At 49.4% G+C, this 21073-nt stretch overlaps 1 protein-coding gene across 1 annotated transcript in view; it reads left to right on the top strand.

Moving 5' to 3' along the window:
* Positions 1-21073, top strand: part of pamr1 (peptidase domain containing associated with muscle regeneration 1) — a 271328-nt gene that overhangs the window by 160974 nt on the left and 89281 nt on the right. Inside the window, exons 6-7 of the mRNA XM_038807396.1 lie at positions 12520-12627; positions 17201-17371. Coding sequence (XP_038663324.1) covers positions 12520-12627; positions 17201-17371 — 279 coding nt within the window. The remainder of the gene's footprint in view (positions 1-12519; positions 12628-17200; positions 17372-21073) is intronic.

Raw genomic sequence — 21073 nt, 5'->3', positions numbered from 1 at the left:
ATTCTGGTCTTCCTTCTCTCCTTCTCTCTGAGCTCTGGTAGTTCCTGCCCTGGTCTCTGGGTTTATATTCTCTTTCTAACAGTTATTAAATTTTTATGACTTTATTGTAAAGTTACTTTTATTTCACTTGGATTGTAAAGGGTACCTTTAATCTGAATTTTTCTAACACGACTAAGTATTCATTTTGGGCATGACCTTCGCTCATAGATCTGATTACATTATTTTCTTTGTGATGTTCAAAATGCTTTGATGTCAAGGTGTTACCTTTGATTCCTGTCATTTCTATAGTTTTATTATCCAATTGTTTCCCCAGCTCATAATTTTGACTTTTATTTTGGCTCTAAATTATGTTTCTCGTAGAATGATAGTCTCCAATTTTCTTTAATTTACTTGGTGTTAGCAGACTTTCACACTTAGAATTGTCACTAAATTCAACTGAACCTCATCCTTTCCTTTCCAGCTGCTTACTAAGATAGTTAATTTCAATGAAGGTGTGAAATATTGCTTTCAGCTGTATGCTAAAATTCACTCGGTTATAACTTGAAATGAAATGAAAATCACTTATTGTCACGAGTAGGCTTCAATGAAGTTACTGTGAAAAGTCCCTAGTCGCCACATTCCGGCGCCTGTCCGGGAATCGAACCGTGCCTGCTTTAAAAGCCAGCGATTTAGCTGAGTGAGCTAAACCAGCCCCTGAAAGGTTTACATTTATCACTAACTCAACAGAAACCTTCATCCATGCTTTTCCAGATGCTTACGAAGATGGTTAGTCTAAATGAAGGTGTGAACCATTGTTTTTAGCTTCATACTAGAATCCTGTGTGTTTGCTTGGGAGAAGGAATCTGCATTTTATAATCCTGGTCTTTGCAGCTGCTGTTAACCCTTCGTGGGATCTTTCCCTGTATCCTCTCATGTTTCTCTCAGACCAGATATTGCCAGACTTCCATGTTTCAAATGACACATCTTCCCATATTATCAATTACAAGTCCTCCCAAAATGCATCACCTCACACTTTTGGTTAAATTCCATTGACCACTGTTCGGCCCATCTGACCAGCCCATCTATATTACCCTGTAATCTAAGGCTTTCTGCCTCTCTATTTACCATACCATCAATTTTCCTGTCATCTGCAAACTGTAAGAGACCCAGAACCGATTCCAACTAATGGTGGATTTCAACAAAGAACTTGCCATTGAATCACATGTGTTTCCCATGCACACTGCAGAGACTTTGGTCGCGATTCTCTGGCCTCATTTCGCTCGAGCAAGAGAGCAACAAGGCCAGTGAATAGCAGGAGAGGCCAAAAACGAGAACCACGCTGGATGTCAAACTGTTTGTGATGCAACCGGCCTGCTCCTGAGGGCGAAATCGGGATCTGCCGTAACTTGGCGAGAAGCCAATAATCACCAGTTAAGCCCTATTTCCAAACAATTAACAGGAGCGACCACCTTCCCGTGATCCAGCGGCCTCCCCAGCAAGTGGTAATGCTCGTGCCGATTAGTACTCCTTTTCAACAATGTGAACCTGGCGAAAGGGCTTCTGCAGGGAGCTGAGGAGGTGAGTAGCTATCTTTTCTCACAGGCAAAGAGCCTGGGGGAACTGGGCCTGCCGCCCCAGTGCTCAGAGGGGGAGGGGGGAGAGGAGGAGGGGGAAACCGGGTGAGGGGGAGGCCACCCTTGGCTGGGGTGGGCCACCATGGAGGCCCCCTCGCCCCCATGCCTTCTCAGTGATCCTCAACATGCTTGGCTTTCCTTGCTCTATGGCTACGTCTAGGTGTGTCCCCAGAATGCACATCAGAGGTGGAGGCAACTAGCTGCTTACCACATCCCATGGCCTTCAATGCCCTGGCAGGCGTCCTCCAGGGGCTCTGGGGTCAGAGTTCCCCAGTGCACTTGGCAGCACATACACAGCCGTGCCACCCTGCCCCATGTGCTGACTGCAAGATGCGTCATCATCAGAGTATGGAAGTCGGGGAGCTGGTGGCCCAGTGGTTTGGACCAAGGGCCCTCTCCTCCCAGTCGGTGGCCATGGGCCCCAGGGTTCACCTTGGGACGGAGGATCACCTTGTTCGAGCCCCAGCTGCCCCTGCATCATTTGGCTCTGCTCAGCCCTGGCGGCCCTTCAATGCCTGCACCATGGTGTCGACACCCTCGACGATGCTCCTTCGTGATTGGGCCATGCTCTGCGGCACCTTGGCAATGCCCATCTGCGACTGGGACAAGCTTCGCTGCGTCGCGGCCATTCCCAAATGAAAGATCTTCTTATCGCTACTCAGCATAAGGTACTCAGCCCGGTTCAAGAGGCCTTCAAAGCACTCTACAATTTTTTGTTCTTCAAATATTTTTATTGGCATTTTCCAAATTTATCAACAGTTAGATACAATGTTTGCCGTGCTAATTCACTGTATCACACAGAAAGGTTTCTCCTGTCCCTCCCTTCAATTACTTTATGTACATTTTGCTGCCCTCTGGCTCTGCCTGTTGTTCCTCCCCCCCCCCCCCCCCCCCCCCTCACCCTGCCCCATGCCCTCCCACTTTCTCTTCTGCCCGCTCTCTTTTCTTCTCCTGTCAACTTTGGCTGTGTGTGCCCTGGGAATGGGTGGGGGGTTGCCCCCTCCCTCCCATGTTGTTTCTTTTTTTTTTGGTGACTTTCCAGCCTCCCCCCCCCCCCCCCCCCCCCCCCCCCCCCCCAGGTTACGCATTCCTTTGGTTTCCCCCCGTCTTTATTTTCGCCTTGTCCTTCTTCCTTTTCTTCCTGTCTCTCACGTTGCTGGCCTCAACAGGATCTGGAATAGATTGGCGAACTGCCCCCGTGCGTCTAGGAAGCCTTCCTCTGACCCTCGGAAGGCATACTTGATCTTCTCCAGGTGGAGAAATTCCGAAAGGTCAGCGAGCCAGTCTGCAGCAGTGAGTGGTCCTGCTGATTGCCAGCCGAGCAGGATTTTCCGCCGTGCGATTAGTGAAGCGGAAGCTAGGGCGTCGGACCCCTTCCCCATGTGTAGCTCTGGCTGCTCCAGTACCCCGAAGATTGCCATTATTGGGCATGGCTTCACCTTCACCCCCACAACCTTGGACATTGCCTCGGAGAAGGCTGTCCAGAACCCAGCAATTTTGGGGCAAGGCCAAAACATGTGGGTGTGGCTGGCCGGGCCTCTCTGACACCGTTCACGTTTGTCCTCCACCTCCGGGAAGAACCTGCTCATTCATGTTCTGGTCAGATGCGCTCTAGCATGGCTGGGGGGAATTTGTGATTGCCGCAGATGGGCGCCATGGGTGACATCTTAGTTAACCCGAAGTGCTGTGTCAGTTAGGCCCACGTTCTCAGCGTGGCCGCTACCACTGAGCTTGTTGTGTATTTTGTTGAGGGGGCTGGGAGTGCTGCTGTAGCCAGGGCCCGGAGGGTCGTTCCTTCACAGGAGGTCTCCACCATCCGTACCCACTCTGAGTCGGGTTCGTGCACCCATCCTCTCACTCTTTGCGCTGTTGCTGCCCAGTGGTAGTACTGTAGGTTCGATAATGCCAAGCCACCTTTGATTTTCCTTCTTTGCAGTGCCGGTTTGGGAATTCTCGAGTTCTTATCCCCCCACAGACAAATGCCATGATTAAACCGTTTACATTTTGGAAAAAGGCTTTGGGGATGAAGATCGGTATGGATCTGAACAGGAAGAGGAACCTTGACAGTACGTTCATCTTGATTATCTGCACTCTCCCCGTCAGGTAGAGTGCGAGTGAGCCCTACCTCTGTAGGTCCTTTTTTACTTCCTACACGAGGCTGGTCAGGTTCCACTTGTGGATCTATGTCCAGTTTCTGGCTATTTGGATCCCCAGGTAACGGAACCTGTTCTGGGCTGGTTTAAACAGGAGCCCCTCCATCTCTGCCCCTCCCCCAATTAGGTTCATTGGGAATACCTCACTTTTGCCCAGAGATAGGTTTGTAGCCCGAGAAGACTCCAAACTCTTTCAGGATCTGCATGATCGCCTTCAGTCCCAGATGTGGCTTCGAGACATATAGGAGCAGGTCACCCGCATAAAGTGAAATTCTATGCTCTTTGTCTCCTCTTGCATGACCTTCCAGCTTTGCACGTCCTACAGGGCTATTGCGAGGACAATATCACAGGGCTATCGCCAAGAGTTTGATCGCTAGCGCGAACAAGAGTGGGGACAACGGCAGCCTTGCCTTGTGCCTCTTTGTAGCTGGCAGTATTCAGAGCTGATGGTGTTAGTTCGGACACTCGCTTTGGGAGTGTTGTATAGGAGTCTCACCCAGGCGGTGAATCCCGCTCCCAGTCCAAAGGGTCCAGTACATTGAGTACCATTCGACTCTAGCGAAGGTCTTTTTTGCATCCAGAGAGATGATCACCTCTGGTACTTTCTCTCTGTGGGTCATTATTACGTTCCACAGCCGCCTGATATTCACTGTGAGCTGCCTACCCTTGGCAAAGCTCGTTTGGTCCTCTGCGATCACCTCTGATACGCAGCCTTCCAGCCTTTTGTATTTTTGCATCAACATTCTGCAGCAAAATGGGTCTATATAATTTGCATTCCGTCGGGTCTTTATCCTTTTTGGGTATGTGAGATTGTGGCCTGCACTAGCGTAGGTGGCAGAGTGCCCTTTGTCAGTGAGTCCGCAAACATGTCCTTTACCTTGGCTATTTCCCTTGTGGCTGCCTGCTTTCTCAGCTGGTGAGCCATTAGGCAGCCAACTTTGTCCCCATGTTTGTAGAAGGTCCCCTGTGTCTGGTGGAGCTGGTACACTGCTTTCCTAGTGTATAGCAGATTAAAGTCCATTTGCAGCTATTTCCTCTCCATCAGCAGCTCTATGGTCGGGGCCTCGGAGTGCTTTCTGTCAACTTCCAGAATGGAGTCCACGAGCTCATGCCTGGCCACCGTGCTTCCCTATCTCTGCTTGCCTTGTAGGCTTGGATTTCTCCTCTGATCATGGCCTTAAGTGCATCCCAAAACGTGGAGGGTGAGCCCTCCCCGCTTTGATTGTTACTAAAGTAATCACCTATGGCCCGCGATGTTTTTGGCAGAAGGCCTTGTCGGCCAGGAGGTCCGCGTCCAAACTCCAAGCAGGGTGCTGAGCACGGCCCATCTCCAACCTCACATCCATGTAATGTGGAGTGCGGTCGGATATAACAATTGCGGAACAGACCGCTCCTGTGATCCCTGGATGCACCGATTTCCCCACTGCAAAGAAGTCGATACGGGTGTATACCTTGTGCAGTTGTGAGAAGTATGAAAACTCTTTTTCTCCTGAGTGTAGACCTCCTTAGGTCCACAACCCCCATTTGCTCCATGAATATTCCCAGTTCCCTTGCCATGCCAGTCTTTTTCCCTATTCTGGGGTTTGATCGGTCTGTCAGTGGGTCCTGCACGCAGTCGCGCCCCATAATCAATCACTGTGTACATTTACCAGTACCACCGGTACCCCTTCCAGGACACTGCTGACCATGATGTACCAATCCCCTGTGTCCATAACTGTCTTAGTTTCCATAAACCTCATCCTCTTGTTGATCAGTATGGCTACTCCCCTAGCCCTCGTCGTGTAACATGAATGGTACGCCTGTCCCACCCAGCCTTCCTTACCATCGGTCGGTCCTTCTCCCTCAGGTGCATCTCTTGTAGGTAAATTATGTCGGTCTTTCGGCTTCTTAAGTCAGCGAAGATTCTGGATCTTTTCACCGAGTCGTTAAGTCCCCTTACGTTCCAGGTAACAATCCTAGTGGGGGGTTTCTGAACCCGTAGTCCTGCGGGATCACCCATACTTACCTGTTGGACGAGCCCCTGCTCCGGGGTTTCTGTTTATTAGGGGGCGCCAACATGGCCGCCAACTATGCGTACGCCACGTGGATGCGCCCCTGCACTCCGGGGTCTCCCTCTGCCGAGTGGCTGCTTGCGGCGTCATCTTGGTTCTTCGCCCTGCTCCATGCCTACGTCTGTTTCGTTGCTTGTCCTTATCAATCCCTCTGTTCCTTTTCTGTCCTGTGCTTCCCCCCCATTCCCCCTTCCCCCTTCTCTACCCCCACTGACCCCTGTCCTTCTGTCCACCCCTTGTATTCTCCCCCCCCCCCTTTTGGCCAGATGCTCTCTCTCCCCTGAGAGGTGTGCTACGACCTCCCTTACTTTTTGTCTTCCCGTGCTAGCCCTCCTTTCTAGTACGGTGGCTCCCCTTCCCGTGCTTATCTAGCCCTGGACCCATTTTATTCATACCCTTCCATCCCTTATCTCACCCTTTGCCTGCTTTCCCTATCCTCCCCTTGCTGAGGGAGGAGACAGGCCCAAAAATGAGGCTCCACAGTCCCACGTGAAAACATAGGGCGCAATTCTCCCAAAGGGAGACAGACAGCCGACGCCGGAGTGAAACCCGGAGTGTTTCACTCCGGCGTCGGAGGCCGCTCCTCGCCCCCTATTCTCCCCCCCACGGGGGGCTAGGAGCAGCGGCACGTGGAATTCACGCGCCGGGCCAAGACGCTTGCGTCAAAGCGGCGTGCCGGGAATGACGCGGCTGGCGGCACCAAAGTGACGTCAGCTGCGCATGCGCAGGTTGGCCGCCGCCAACCAACGCATGCGCGGTTGCTGTCTTCCCCTCCGCTGCCCACAAGACATGGCAGCTTGATCTTGTGGAGCAGCGGAGGGAAAAGAGTGCGTCTTTTAGAGACGCCGGCCCGACGATCGGTGGGCACCGATCGCGGGCCAGACATCTGCTGAGCACGCCCATGGTGCTCGATCCTCCCTCCGCCCCCCACAGGCCCCACACTCACCGGTCGTGTGCTGTTCACGCCTGCAGCGACCATGTGTGGTTGGCGGCGGCGTGAACCGGTCGGGTTCGGCAGGCCGCTCGGCCCATCTGGGCCGGAGAATCGCAGATCGCCGAGCGGCGATTCTCCGAGCGGCCTGTCACAAAACGCGACACGCCATTTTGGGGGGGTGGGGGAGGGGGGAAGAGAATCGCGGAGGGTGCCAGGGCGGCGTGGCGTGATTCGCCCGGCCCTCCCGCGATTCCCCCACCCGGCGTGGGGTGCGGAGAATCGTGCCGATAGAAACATAGTTTGTATCATTGTCTCTGTCTGCGGTCCGTCCTCCGCTCTCAGTCTCTTTATTCTTCTGCACCTGCCGCTTTCATCGCTGCCGTGTCTGCTCTCCCTCTGGATTATTAGTTTTAATGAACTCATCGGCATCCGCCGAGGTGCTGAAATAGTGCTCTTTATCCTGATATGTCACCCAGAGTCTGGCCGGGAATAACATGCCGAATCGCATCCCTCTTTTATAGAGCGCCGATTTTGCTCTATTAAATTCGGCCCTCTTTTGACAGGTCCGCCCCAGTGTCCTGGTACACCATGATTCTATGCCCTTTCCACGAGCATGACTTTGTCTGAAGAGCCCACCTTAGGTCCTTTCCCAGTCCTGGAACCGGTGCAGCTTCGCAATTCTTGCCCTCGGCTGCTTCCCGGTTTTGGGTCAAGGTCGAAGCGACCTGTGGGCCCTGTCCATTTCTGGGGGGTTTGGAAAGCCCTCCCTCCCCACTAGCTTGCCCAGCATTAGGGCGATGTAGCCCGTTGGATCCCTTCCTTCAATCCCCTCTGGCAGATCCACGATTTGGACTTTTTGTCTCTGGACCTGATTTCCTGGTCCTCCACTTTCCCTTTTCGGCTCCCCTGTGCCGCCACCAACCTCTTCACCTCGGTTTCCAGAGCCACAGTCCTGTCACTCTGGTCCGTTGATACTTTCTCCAGGTCCAGGATCGTTCTCTCCTGGGCCTCCACCTTCCGTCCCAGGCCTTCTATCGTGCACTGCATGGTGGTTATCGCTTCCGACATCATCTACTTCATCACCACATGGAGCTCCATCCTGATTGCTTCCTTCATGGCGCTCAGTTCCTGTTTTAATATATTCCTCCATTCAACCCCCTGTCGGGAGGGAGATTTTCGTATCCTGCTCCTGTTCTGCCGTTCGGCTTGCCGATCTTTCCCCCTCCTGGTTCGCCTGGGTCTCTGCCTCGCCTCGTGGGGTCGCCTCTCCATTCTCCTGCTGTTCCTGCCCCTTTCCTTCGCTGATACTTCTAATTTCCCGCCGCCGTCCCCTCGATCTACTGTTGGACTTCTTCTCCTGTATCCTTTGTATTCGGATGTTTTGTAGGAGGCTTTTTTTAGGCCAAAATCTCTGATAAATTAACTATGTTGGATACGACTGGGAGGAGAGCCACCTGATGTGCGTCCATTCAGCACATCGGCACCACCGGAAGTTATAGTCTTTATTTTTCAAGAATTCACTTCATACATTTGCACCAAATTAAATTGAAAATCCTTTGTGAGTACATTGAAAAGTCCTTGAGATACTGAAGAGTGAAAGAACAGGGGCGGGATTCTACAATAATGGGGTTATGTCCCCACACCTGTGACAAAAGACACGCAAATCACTCTGGACTTATCTGGAGTAAGTCCAGGGTGATTCTGCGATTTGCAGGGGGCTAGCAGGGCCCAGGACTGGTCCTCGCAGCTCCAGCTGCCGATACGTGGCCCTGTACTTCCGGTCGGGGGTCCGCGCCTGCAGGACATGGCCAACCCACACCGCAGAGCGACAGCAAAAAGATAACCCCCCAGATCCCGCGTGCCCGCGGATCGGTGGCCCTCGATCAATAGACTGGCCATCCTGGAGGCCCCCCCCCCCCCCCCAGTGAATGATCCCCCCACCCCCCACCAGTGCGGCTGCGAACCACGCCGAGTGCCGCCAGGTGGAACCATGAGAGAACCACGCTGGCGGGAACTCAGTCAGCTGCACTGGGAGAATCGCCGCGGGGGCCTTTTTCAATGGCCCCCGACCGCCACCATGTCGACCACGTGCGCCCGATTGGCGGCAGTTCTCTGCGGACCGGAGAATCGCGGGAAGGCGTTGGGTCTGGCGCCCATTCTCTGCCCTGCGCCGAGCGCGATTTTGAAGCGGAGGCTCGGAGAATCCTGCCCCAGGTTTCAAAATAATAGTAATTCCAGAAAAGGCTTACAAAATAAAAATAATTTCAACAAAGGTTTTTTCAAAGCAATTTTCAAGAATGCTTCAAGAATCTCGAAATTCGTGATGCAGGGGCAGCACTGTGGCACAGTGGATAGCACTGCTGCCTCATGGCGCTGAGGTCCCAGGTTCGATCCCACCACTGGGTCACTGTCCGTGTGGAGTTTTCACATTCTCCCGTGTCTGCATGGGTTACACCCCCACAACCCAAAGATCTGCAGGGTAGGTGGATTGGCCACGCTAAATTGCCCCTTAATTGGAAAAAAAAATTGGGTACTCAAAATTTAAAAAGTTTGGGCAATTTTTATAACTTGATCATAGAAACATAGAACAGTACAGCACAGAACAGGCCCTTCGGCCCTCGATGTTGTGCCGAGCAATGACCACCCTACTTAAACCCACGTAACCCGTATACCCGTAACCCAACAATCCCCCCATTAACCTTACACTACGGGCAATTTAGCATGGCCAATCCACCTAACCCGCACATCTTTGGACTGTGGGAGGAAACCGGAGCACCCGGAGGAAACCCACGCACACATGGGGAGGACGTGCAGACTCCGCACAGACAGTGACCCAGCCGGGAATCGAACCTGGGACCCTGGAGCTGTGAAGCATTGATGCTAACCACCATGCTACCGTGAGGCCCCCATATTTGTGAAAATTCAGTAATTTTCAAGAATCATTTTATTTTCCAGTATCTTTTAGCTAATTCTCTTAAAGGACCCGCTCTATAACTGTTGAATTCAACACCATTTAAGACTGGGACGTCCCATAGCACCTATCAAGGTCAGCCCCCAGCAAGGCAGACATTCTGTTGAGACCCTCAGCCGTGGCCGTCACCGACTGGGCTATGCTTTGGAAACCTCTATTAATGCTGCTGACGTTGTGTACTAGGCTATCCATTGTGGTTGTCACCCTTGCAGTGTTGGCCTCGGTACCACTTATTGCTGGTGACATCTCCTGTGCTTGTAGCCTCTGGGACTCCTCCAATCGACTATGGATCTGCCAGAGTGTTGACATCTCCCTCTGAATGTCCCGGCCGCTCCCTAACATCTCCATCAGCTCTGGGATAGCCTGTTCCACAGGCTCAGCATCTGGCTGGGACCCAGCTTGGACCTGGGTTCCAGCAGCCCTCCGACTACTGCCTCGCCCTGGCATTACTGTCTCAACTTGATGTGCATCAGCAACTGTGTGGTACTCACCAGAATGTGCCCGAGAAACCTGACCACTAACGTTGCCCACCGTGGTGTGAGTCTCTGCATTGGTGAAGGATGGGGATGATAGCTGTGACAGGCCAATTGTAGCATCCTCTGAGCTCTCCTCGGAGGTGGTCTCATGGAAGCAGGAGAGGGGACAACCCCGGATGTGCCGGCGTCATCAGCTGGAAGACCTGCGGGAAAATCAACATGTTAGTGGGAGGGGTGCGTCAGTCTGTATCGCAATAACAACTCAAATTTGACACGTTCTCCGAGTGGGGCCTGATGGATCCTCACCTCTGCGGCTTGTGCCAATCTCCACATTGGTGACCGCTCTGTCCTCGGTCACCCCAGCAACCTCCAGGGCCCGTTGCTGGATGGTCGTGAAGATTCTTATGTCCGGCACCCCTCTGTCAGTCTGGCCCTCTCCTGGCGATTGTGGGAGTGCGTCTCCTGCGGAGACACAGAGAGGGCATCATTAGCCATGTGCAGTTCATAGTGGTTGGGGTGGGGGCTGGTGGTGAAGGAAGGGTTGGGGAGGCTTAAAGGGTGGATTGGGGGGCACCTGGAGAGTTGGGAGGTGCAGCTCACCTGGACGCGCGGGGTGAGGGGAGGGATGACGTCAACTCAACCATGCTGCCTGGCATAGTCCATTGACCCTCTTGTGGCACTGGAAACCAGCTCCCCTGGTCACACTTCCTGAGCTGACACCACTACCACTTTATCCCAGGCGGCACTGGCTGCCCTGTGGCTCACCCTCCAGGACCCTTGGGGAGACAGGGCATCCCTCTTGACCTCGGTCACATCTAGGAGCTTCCCCAGGTCCAGGTCTCCAAACCTTGGGGCTGGGTGTCTTGGCGCCATGGCTGTTAGCTGAGTTGGATAGCTGTGCAAGTGTGTTTAAGTGCTTCTCTACCTTGTTAGCCAGCAGGGGCTGTTGTTGGGGGGGGGGGGGGGGGGGACGTGCGCTGGTGGGTACAGCAAATCAGCTGGCAAGCTTTAATTTGCAGTGTGAAGCCCATGGGGCCTCATAAGTGGACCAGTTAATTTTGTATTGCATTGCTGGCCTTGCTGGTCTGAGCACCGGAAATCTCATAGTGGGTCTTGTCGGATGGAGGTCAGCTTCTCCACCCTGTGCCTCGGCAACCCGCTGGATTTTCTGACCCTGGAAAAGGTGAAATTTGCTCCGAGGGGGGTGAGTGACAGGTTTGTTGGTGTTTGTTCATCATGCATTTTCAGGACTTGGTTACTGTTGACTTTCGAGGGAGGGGCTTGGGGGTGGGGGGGGGGTTGCCAGGTTTTTTGTGCTTTAAATTTGTCGAAAAAAATACATTAAAAAAACATTAGCCAATAAAGAACTATCTAGACTAACCAAGTGCATAACCAAGTATTTTTTTCAATGCATGAGGATTTCTGCCCCCACCACCCTTCAAGTGAAAAATATTCTCGTCTAACCTCTGCCTGAACTTTCTAAGACAGCTCGTGGAATCCTATTGAGCGTTTGAGGTTCTACTTCACCTTATCAACGTATTCTTCTAATCTTTTCTGTTTGTGTGTTTATCCAGCTTCCATCATACTGTTCACACCTGTTACTCTAGTGGCACTAAGTTCCAAATTCTCACAACACTCCGGGTAATGTTTCTCCTGAATTTCCCATTGAATTTGTCAGTGACTATCACATGTGTATTTCCCTCGTTCTGGTCAGCTGCAAAGATGGAAACCTCTCCTCTACATCTACCTGACCAGCCTTTTATAATATTTACTTAATATACTACGATGCCATTCCCTCTCCATTCCTGGGATGAAGGGTTTATCTTATGAAGAAAGGTTGAACATGTTAGGCCTATACCCATTGGAGTTTAAAAAAGAATGAGAGATGATCTTATTGAAACATTTAAGATCCTGAGGGGCCTTGAGAGGGTGGATTCTGGTAGGATGTTTCCTCTTGTGGTCTAAAAATATGTGGTCTCCCTCTTAAAACAAAGATTAGGAGAATTATTTTCTCTGGGAAGATCATTAGTCTATAGACTCCTCTTCCGTAGAAAGCAGTAGAGGATGGGTCACTGAATTTATTGAAGACAAAGTTAGATTTTTGATTGAAAAGGCAGTCAAGGGTTATGGGGCAGCAGACAGCAAAGTGGAGTTGAAACCACAATCAGATCATTCATGATCATAATGAATGGTGGACAATTTTGAAGGGCCAAACAATATTCTGTTCCTAAATCCACATTCCTATGCAAAGCAATTGAGCCACAGATCTGAGTGTAATGAAAACTGAAAGTTGTGCCTGTTATTCTCTCATTATTCTTTAGGATGCTCCTCCTCCCCTTGCTTACATGATGGAATGTGTCTCCAGCTCGGATCAATTAACTATAAGTGTGCCTGTCTGGCTGGGTATACGGGCAAATGGTGTGAAAACAGTGAGTGTTAATTATGGTGCAAATGTTTAATGTGTAGGTGTATGTTGCCTGGAGTATTCATAACTTCACTGTAGGTTGAATCGTGCTGAATTTGTCAAAACATTGAGAGTCTACAGGACCTTAAAACATGCTCATTCCAAATATGGGGGTTGTTGGGTTACGGGTATAGGGTGGATACGTGGGTTTGAGTAGGGTGATCATTGCTCGGCACAACATTGAGGGCCGAAGGGCCTGTTCTGTGCTGTACTGTTCTATGTTCTATGGCTGATCGGACACTTCAATGCCTTTTATAATAACACACCGCCCCCATAACCCTTTACGTTATTGTTAATCAGAAACCCATGAGTCTCTACCTTAAACAGACCTAACAACTGAGTTTCTATTACTCTCTGCAGTAGAGAATTCCAACGATTCACAACCCTCTGTGTAAAGAAATTTCTCGTCATGTCAGTCCTAAATGGCATTTCCCTGATTTTGAAATTGTGCTTCCTGGTTCTAGCCTCCCCAACCAAGGAAAACATCTTACCTACATCTACCCTGTCTATTCCTTTAAGTATTTTGTGTGTTTCAATGAGATCACCTTTCATTCTTCTAAACTCTGTTTTCCCAATCTCTCTTCGTAAGACCTGTCCCACCATCCCCAGAACAAGTCTGGTGAATCTTTGTTGCTCTCCCTCTACCTTTCTGAGGCTAGGAGACAAAAACTGCAGACAAAACTCTTGGTACTGTCTAACCAAGCTTCTATACAATTCAAGCAAGACCTCACCACTCCTGTATTCAAATCTTCTTGTGATAAAGCATTTCATTAACCTTCCTAATAGCAGCTGCACCTGAATGTTAGCCTTCAGTGACTTATGGACAAGGACACCCAGGTCCCTTTGTACATCTATACTTTCTAATTTCTTACCATTTAGGAAATATTCTGCACATCTGTTCCTTCTACCAAAGAGGTCTATTTAAAGTTGAATCCTATGCCAAGCTGATTTTTGTGGACTATTTGAATTCTATTTTCAATGTCTCCCAGATGACAGGCTTGAAGTTTAGTTTCATGTACTACTTACAAATATATCCAGTCTTTGTGATTGTTTCTGCTTAAAATTAATTGACCGTTTGGCAGCACGGTAGCACAAGTGGATAGCACTGTGGCTTCACAGCGCCAGGGTCCCAGGTTCGATTCCCGGCTGGGTCACTGTCTGTGCGGAGTCTGCACGTTCTCCCTGTGCCTGCGTGGGTTTCCTCCGGGTGCTCCGGTTTCCTCCCACAGTCCAAAGTCATGCAGGTTAGGTGGATTGGCCATTATAAATTGCCCTTAGTGACCAAAAAGATTAGGAGGGGTTATTGGGTTATGGGGATAGGGTGGAAGTGAGGGCTTAAGTGGGTCGGTGCAGACTCGATGGGCCGTCTGGCCTCCTTCTGCACTGTTCTATGTTTCTTGTTTGTTTTTGAGATTGAGTTCAAATATTCAGAATCAAGGAAATCCTTACCACTTTTTCTGGGAAAAACTAGAAGCAGAGGACACAATCTCAGACTAAAGAGACAATTCTTTAAAACTGAGATGAGGAGGAATTTCTTCACCAGAGAGGGTGGTGAATCTGTGGAATTCTTTACCGCAGAAGGCTGTGGAGGCCAAATCACTGAGTGTATTTAAAACGGAGACAGATAGGTTCTTGATTAATAAGGGGATCAGGGGTTATGGGGAAAAGGCAGGAGAATGGAGATGAGAAAAATATCAGCCATGATTGAATGGAGCAGCAGACTCGATGGGCTGAGTGGCCTAATTCTGCACAAAGGGCTGTGTCATCTTCAACTTTCTGCATATCTTTCTATTTCATACAGCTCACATACTGATCTAGTTTCCTTTTGAAAGCACCTGTACTATTTGCCTCAGTTGTTTTCTGTGTTTTCCACATCATAATTAATTTCTGAGTGAAGAATGACTCTTTGTTCCCTGTTGAATTTATTATTAAATTGCTTATATTCATGGTCCTTAGTTTTGAATTATCTCACAAGTGGAAACTTTCTTTCCACATCTAGACTGTGCAATCCATTCACAATTTAAAAACATCGATCAGATTACCTTTCGATCTTCTATTTTCTGAAGAAAAAATAGCAACCTATTTCCTGATAGCTGTAATCTTTCAGTTCTCGTACTGTTCTTGTCAATCATTTTTTGAGCTTTTTCCAATGGCTCTATGTCCTTTTTATAGTTCAAAAACTAGAATTATGCGCCATTCAAATTATAACCTGAACAATATTATTTACAATTTTAACATAACTTCACTACTTTTGAATTTTATACCTCGAGAAATATCTTCCAGCAATAAAAACATAAAATGTTGGAAATACTCAGCAGGCCAGGCAACATATGTTGGCATGAAGGGTATGACGGGCCATGAGCAGTGGGTAGAAGGCCCGAGGCCACATGGGTTGGTATGGGGAATTGTGGGTTTCAATGAAGGTTCAGGCTGGAGGGCTGTTTTTTTCCTGCTTTTTAAAAAACTTTTGACAAACTGCCCGGTGCACCGAGATAGGCCTACTGCTTAATCTGCCTCTGCACCTGGTAGCCTCCACACTTGTTCCGAAGACACCCGTTCCAAATCCCAGAGAACTCCGCCACCCCGGAACGGAAATCAAATTTCTGGGCACTTTCTCCTGGGCTGGGTTCGAAGAGGCAGGAGATATTCCCAATCTGCACGCCTGACATTGGAGTGAAAATTCAGGCCGAGTTAACGTTTCCAGTCAGGATGTCCTTTCATCAGGTTGAAATAAAAGGTCATCCCCACTTAAAACGTTAACTCTGTTTCTCTCCATGCTTGCTGCCTGACCTTCTGACTGTTTCCAGCATTTTCTGTTTCTCTTTCAGATTTCCAGCATGCACAGCATTTTCTTTTTGTTCAATAACTTCCAGTGTTTGTTAGCATTTTTTAATTGCCTTGATGACCTCTGATGCTGCTTTGAATAATTTGTTCACCTGCATCCCTGTGTTCGGTACCTGAACAAGAACCCAACTATTTTCAATTTGTAAAACTTTGAGGAAATGTTTCTGCACCACTAATATGATAACACTAATAAAACAAACTGTAATTTAATCACAAAATTAACCACATTAACAACAAATAAATAACTTTACAGTTAATAGTTATAACAGTTCTTAAGTAAAAGAAGAAACCTTGGGCTGGATTCTCCCAAAATGGGGCTATGTCCCCACGCCGGCATAGAAATGCTGGCGTTTCACTTCCCAGTTGCCTGCAAAACATTAAGAGCGACTCTCTTACCAGCAGGGGGCTAGCAGGGGCCCGGGGAGCTTCATGCAGCTTTGGCTGCGGATATGGGCCCCCACACTTCCGGTTCCGAGTCCACGCATGTGCACGGCAGCAGCCTAAAGCGGCCGCACCGAGCGCCATGGCGGGTTCGGACTGCGGACCATCACGAAGAAACAAGGAGCCCCCGATTGGCCCCGTGCCCCTTCATCGGACCTGCCCGATCGCTGCCCCGGCTGCCCATAATGCTGCTGAATCTCTCCGCCCCACACCAGGGTGGCCACGGACTGAGTCCCGACCGGCCACACACCGTCGGGAAATCAGCCAGTTGGGATCAGAGTATCACTGGGAGGGCCTCTGACAATAAGCCCCCAGCCATGTGGCGTGATTCATGGACGAGCAATTCTCTGGGGACTGGAAATTGTTGGAGCGGCACCGGACACGATCCGGTCGGGAATGTCGATTCTCCGTCTCCGCGCCAAACGCTATTTTGGCGTGGGGCTGCGGAGAATCCAGCCCCTTAACTTACTTCCTAAACCTGCCACTATATTCCAATTAAACAAACCAATATATATTAAATACCACTGATGAATAAAATGAGCAACTGACGTTTTACTTGCTTTTCTCCAAGCAGAATGTTTGGAGAGAGCGCCTTTCAGGACTAAACTCAAACACCTCTGTTCAGATCCTAATCTTTGTCACGATGTAATACCTTATTGAATCAGAAATTAAAGACTTCTTACTGGGAATTTCTCCAAAGCTTCTCGTGCTCCATTGCCCTAACTTTGGCAGATGTTTAGTAGAAACCCTAATTATTCGATCAATCTCAAGGAAAACGTCATCTCCTGTTTTACACATTTGCACAGCCATTGAATGATATGAGCAGGGAGATTTCCAGATCTGGGAATTGTTTCTCTGCAATTTCCTAGGTCTATTGACTGAGTCCAGATTGATGAGGACTCAGGAGCCTGATGTCTGTCATTCCCTTATTCGGGGCTCAGGGAGATTTAGGCTTTTCAGGCACCTGGTAAGGAAGCCAGAAAGCTGAGGCCCTTCAATTCTCCTAGTGAGAAGACCAGCAGTTGAAGACTTTCATTTGCCTGGTGAGGGATTCAGGGGCTTGAGGCCTGCCATGCCTTACTAAGCATTCCAGGATATAGAGGCCTATCATTGTCTCTGTTAGACTGAACCAAACGAGTCCATCCTCATCTTTCAAAATCCAGTAAATTATTAAATGTTCTTGAATTTGCATGACTGCAGGATTTTTTAAATGTCTGTAATAAAATGCGTTTATCAACTATGTGACCTGTCAGTGGTGATATGTAGGAATCCCGTGGCTCCAGACAATGGTACAGTGGAAGGAGACGATTTCCGATTTGGTTCCCAGATCTACTTCAGCTGTGATGCTGATTTCCAGTTATTTGGAAGTAACGTTGTCACTTGCCAACTGGATGGAAACTGGAACACGAGTACACCGCGCTGTGGTAAGACTCTTTACACCCTGTCTATTGAGAAGCAGAGACAACATTACAGCGGAGAAAGTGGTGACCTTTACTCTGTCCCTTGTCAAGATAAAATTAGAAAATGCGAGAGTATAGCAAATACATTGATGATTGTATCCCTAAAAACTAAAGAGCAAATCTCCCCTGGTCTCCTCTGGACTCAGATGGGTTTTTCCTCTACAATTGCCTTCTGTTTTCCTAACCCACTCAAGCTACATGTGCTCATTAATCTCCATGACTCCTCCCTTTGGAGTAACAAAAGTGAGATACTTTAGATAATATTCAGCTGACGGCTGCTTTTGATGTTTTGCCAGCACTATCACATGGCCAACCTGAATCAAAGGATTGCATGGTTAGTGCGCTAATCTCATTTTATATCTGGGGCCTGAACGGCTGACTCGGTTAGGCGGATGGGCTAGAGCACTTGGAGTTAGTCCTTTACCTCTGCTGGATCCTAGGTGAAATGAATGAAACCAGTGCTAACCTAGTTCTTAATGGCTATGGGTCCACAGTATTTGCATTCATTAATATAAAAGATGGCAGCAATGTAGAAGGGAACAGATTCTGATTCCAGGTTCACATGAATAAAGTTTTCTCATTCCGGTAGGGGGTGAGGGGAGCATTCTTAAACAGCCAGCTCGTATCAATAAAGGATAGGTAACCTATCTATTTAGGAGGTGGAGGAGTTATTTGTGGTTGGTTAGAAATTTTATGAACTAGTATCAATATGAAATGCTTCTTTTGTTCCACGGCTAATATTATGTGATCCCTTGGCTCCAATGTCAACATTTAACCACTTCTGTGGTTCCTCTTTTAACCTGAGTTTGCTGCTTTGGTTTCATTGTCAATCTTAAGTATTCCCTTCGCTCCAGAATCAACATGAACTATTTTTGTGATTTCTATGTCAACATTAAATGCTCTCTTGGCTTCAGTGTCAATATTTAGTACTTGTCTAGCTCCAGCCTCAACATAAATCACAACCCAAACTCATTCATTGGCCGCAGTGTCAATATTAATTGCAACTTGACTCCAATGTCAACATTAATCTCTTCCTTGGCTCCAGTGTCATTAGTAAGTAATCGGGGAGAAGGCGGGGAAATTAAATTTGGTGAATTGTGTGGTAGTTTGACTAGGGAGATTACGGTACCCTAGAACCAAGCTGCCATTGGTGCAGAAGAATCGCTGCCCATTGGCCCAGGCAAGTCATGTGCCTGTCTGCCAATTGGCTGAGGCTAGTCATGTGACTCCCCACCTATTGGCTGAGAGGTAGGTAGCTCCGCCTACGAGGCGGGGTATAAGAACACGTACCGGCTGGCAGTCGGCCTTTCTCTGTACGTCTACTGCCGGGCACATATCTAGTGTATTAAAGCCTGTCGTTTGGAACTACCTCTCACCTCGTGTCCAATTGATGGTGCATCAATTTAATACACTATAATTTTGAAATGGAGCTACGGATCAAGTCAGAATGCCTCCGAGTCAGCCCGCATGCCACAAATGCATCAGCGATGTTTAAACACTGGCTGGCGTGTTTTAACAGCTACCTCAACACAGCAGAAAACCGCCCGAGGAGGGAACAGAAACTCCACATCCTCCACTCGTGCGTGGGCACCGCTGTCTATAATGCCGCCATGGACCTGCTGAAGGGACATTTCATCAGGCCGGTGAACCAGGTCTACGCGTGGCATCTCCTGGCCACGAGGCAGCAATTCCCCAGTGAGTCCCTCGACGAATTCTACCGGGCCCTCATTGTCCTGGGGAGAAATTGCGCCTGCCCGCAAGTCTCTGCGGCTGAACATACCGAACTTTTGATCAGAGACGCTTTCGTTGCGGGTATGCAATCATCCCAGATACATCAGAGACTCCTGGAAAAAGACACTTTAAGTCTCACTGAGGCACGGACCCTAGCATCCTTCTGGTCATGAAAATGCCCCCGATGCATGGGCACAGGCCCTGGTTGTTCCGATGTTGGTTGCTGTATCTTCGGTGTTGCCTTCCACAGTGTTCAGGGACAGTGTCCCGGCAGCACGGTCTGATTGGGATGCCACGCAATGACCCCCACAGTCTACCTGGCACATCTACCCATGGGAATCCACTTGGGATAGGTGAAGTGCTCACTTAACTATGATTGTTAACTCCCTATTAGCAAGAGAGAGGGAACAAGTCTCACTGTTTATACCTAATCAGTGGAATTTTATTTATGCCACACGCCAATAAACAGCTGCCACCTCCGGGCGAACCCCAACGTTGACCCTCTCAGGGTGAGCTTAATTTTCTCAAGTCTGAGAAACGCAGCCATATCGCTAATCCAAACCTCTAATTTTGGGGGCTTTGAGTGTAGTAACAATATCCGTCTTCGGGCTACCAAGGAGGCAAAGGCCAAAACACCAGCCTTTTTCGCCCCCTGGACTCCCGGATCTTCCGACACTCCAAAGATCGCCACCTCTGGACTCGGCGCCACCCTTGCTTTAAGTACCATGGATATGACATCCGCAAATCCCTGCCAGTATCCCCTAAGCTTCGGGCATGCCCAAAACATATGGACATGGTTTACTGGCCGTCCCACACACCTCACACACTTGTCCTCTATCCCGAAAAACCTGCTCATCCGGGCCACCGTCATGTGTGCCGGGTGAATCATCTTGAATTGTATCAGGCTGAGCCTGGCACATGATGAGGATGTGTTGACTCTGCTCAAAGCATCCACCCACAGACCAGTCTCTACCTCCCCACCAGCTCATCTTCCCATTTTCCCTTTAGCTCATCTATCTGTGTTTCCTCCCACTCCATAAGCTCTTTGTAGATATCCGAAACCTTCCCCTCCCCCACTCCCGTTATAGAAACTACCCTGTCCTGTATCCCCTGTGGCGGTAGGAGCAGAAAGGTCGAAACCTGCCTTCGCACAAAATCCTTTTTCTGCAGATATCGTAACCCATTCCCTCCTGGCAATTTGAAGTTCTCCTCCAAATGCTCCAAACAGGGAAAGCTCCCATCAATAAATAAATCTCCCATCCTCTCAATCCCTGCTCTCTGCCATCTCCGAAACACCCCAACCAGCCTCCCCGGAACAAACCAGTGATTATCACAAATTGGAGCCCACAGCGACGCTCCCTCCACCCATATGCTTCCTCCACTGTCCCCATACTCTCAGGGTCGCCACTACCACCGGGCTTGTGGAGTACCGGGCTGGCGAGAATGGCAGAGGAGCCATTAGCAATGTCCCCAAACAGTGCCCTTACACGATGCGGCCTCTACTCGCTCCCACCCCGACCCCGCTCCCCCCTTCCCCACTACCCACTTCCTGATCATGCCTGTATTTGCCGCCCACTAGTTGTCATGATATCCACTCAGGTATATCATGAGATGCAGACAGGTAGTGATTGACACACAGGATAACCAATAAACACACACGACACAGAACAACCAATCACCAGACAGGACACCACCACTATAAAGCCCACAGGGCATTAAGACTCTCCCTCTCTCACCGGACACGGCCAGGGAGATAGTCACAGTGCACAGGCCAATGAACATCATCATGTGATAAAGAGCTAGTCTGGTCAAGCCAGTAGGAAGTTATCAGTTAGGTTAATAGAGTGTCAACCCACAGCAGATTATGTACAGCAATCAACAGGTTCAATAAAACAGTGTTAGACCATCTCCTGTGTCGGAAGCCTGTTTCTCGTT

The sequence above is a fragment of the Scyliorhinus canicula genome, chromosome 9 (genome assembly GCF_902713615.1).
Source record: "Scyliorhinus canicula chromosome 9, sScyCan1.1, whole genome shotgun sequence".
In the NCBI taxonomy this organism is placed as follows: Eukaryota; Metazoa; Chordata; class Chondrichthyes; order Carcharhiniformes; family Scyliorhinidae; genus Scyliorhinus; species Scyliorhinus canicula.
The sequence above is the reverse complement of the archived record's forward strand: the minus strand, read 5'-3'. Positions and strand labels throughout refer to the sequence as shown.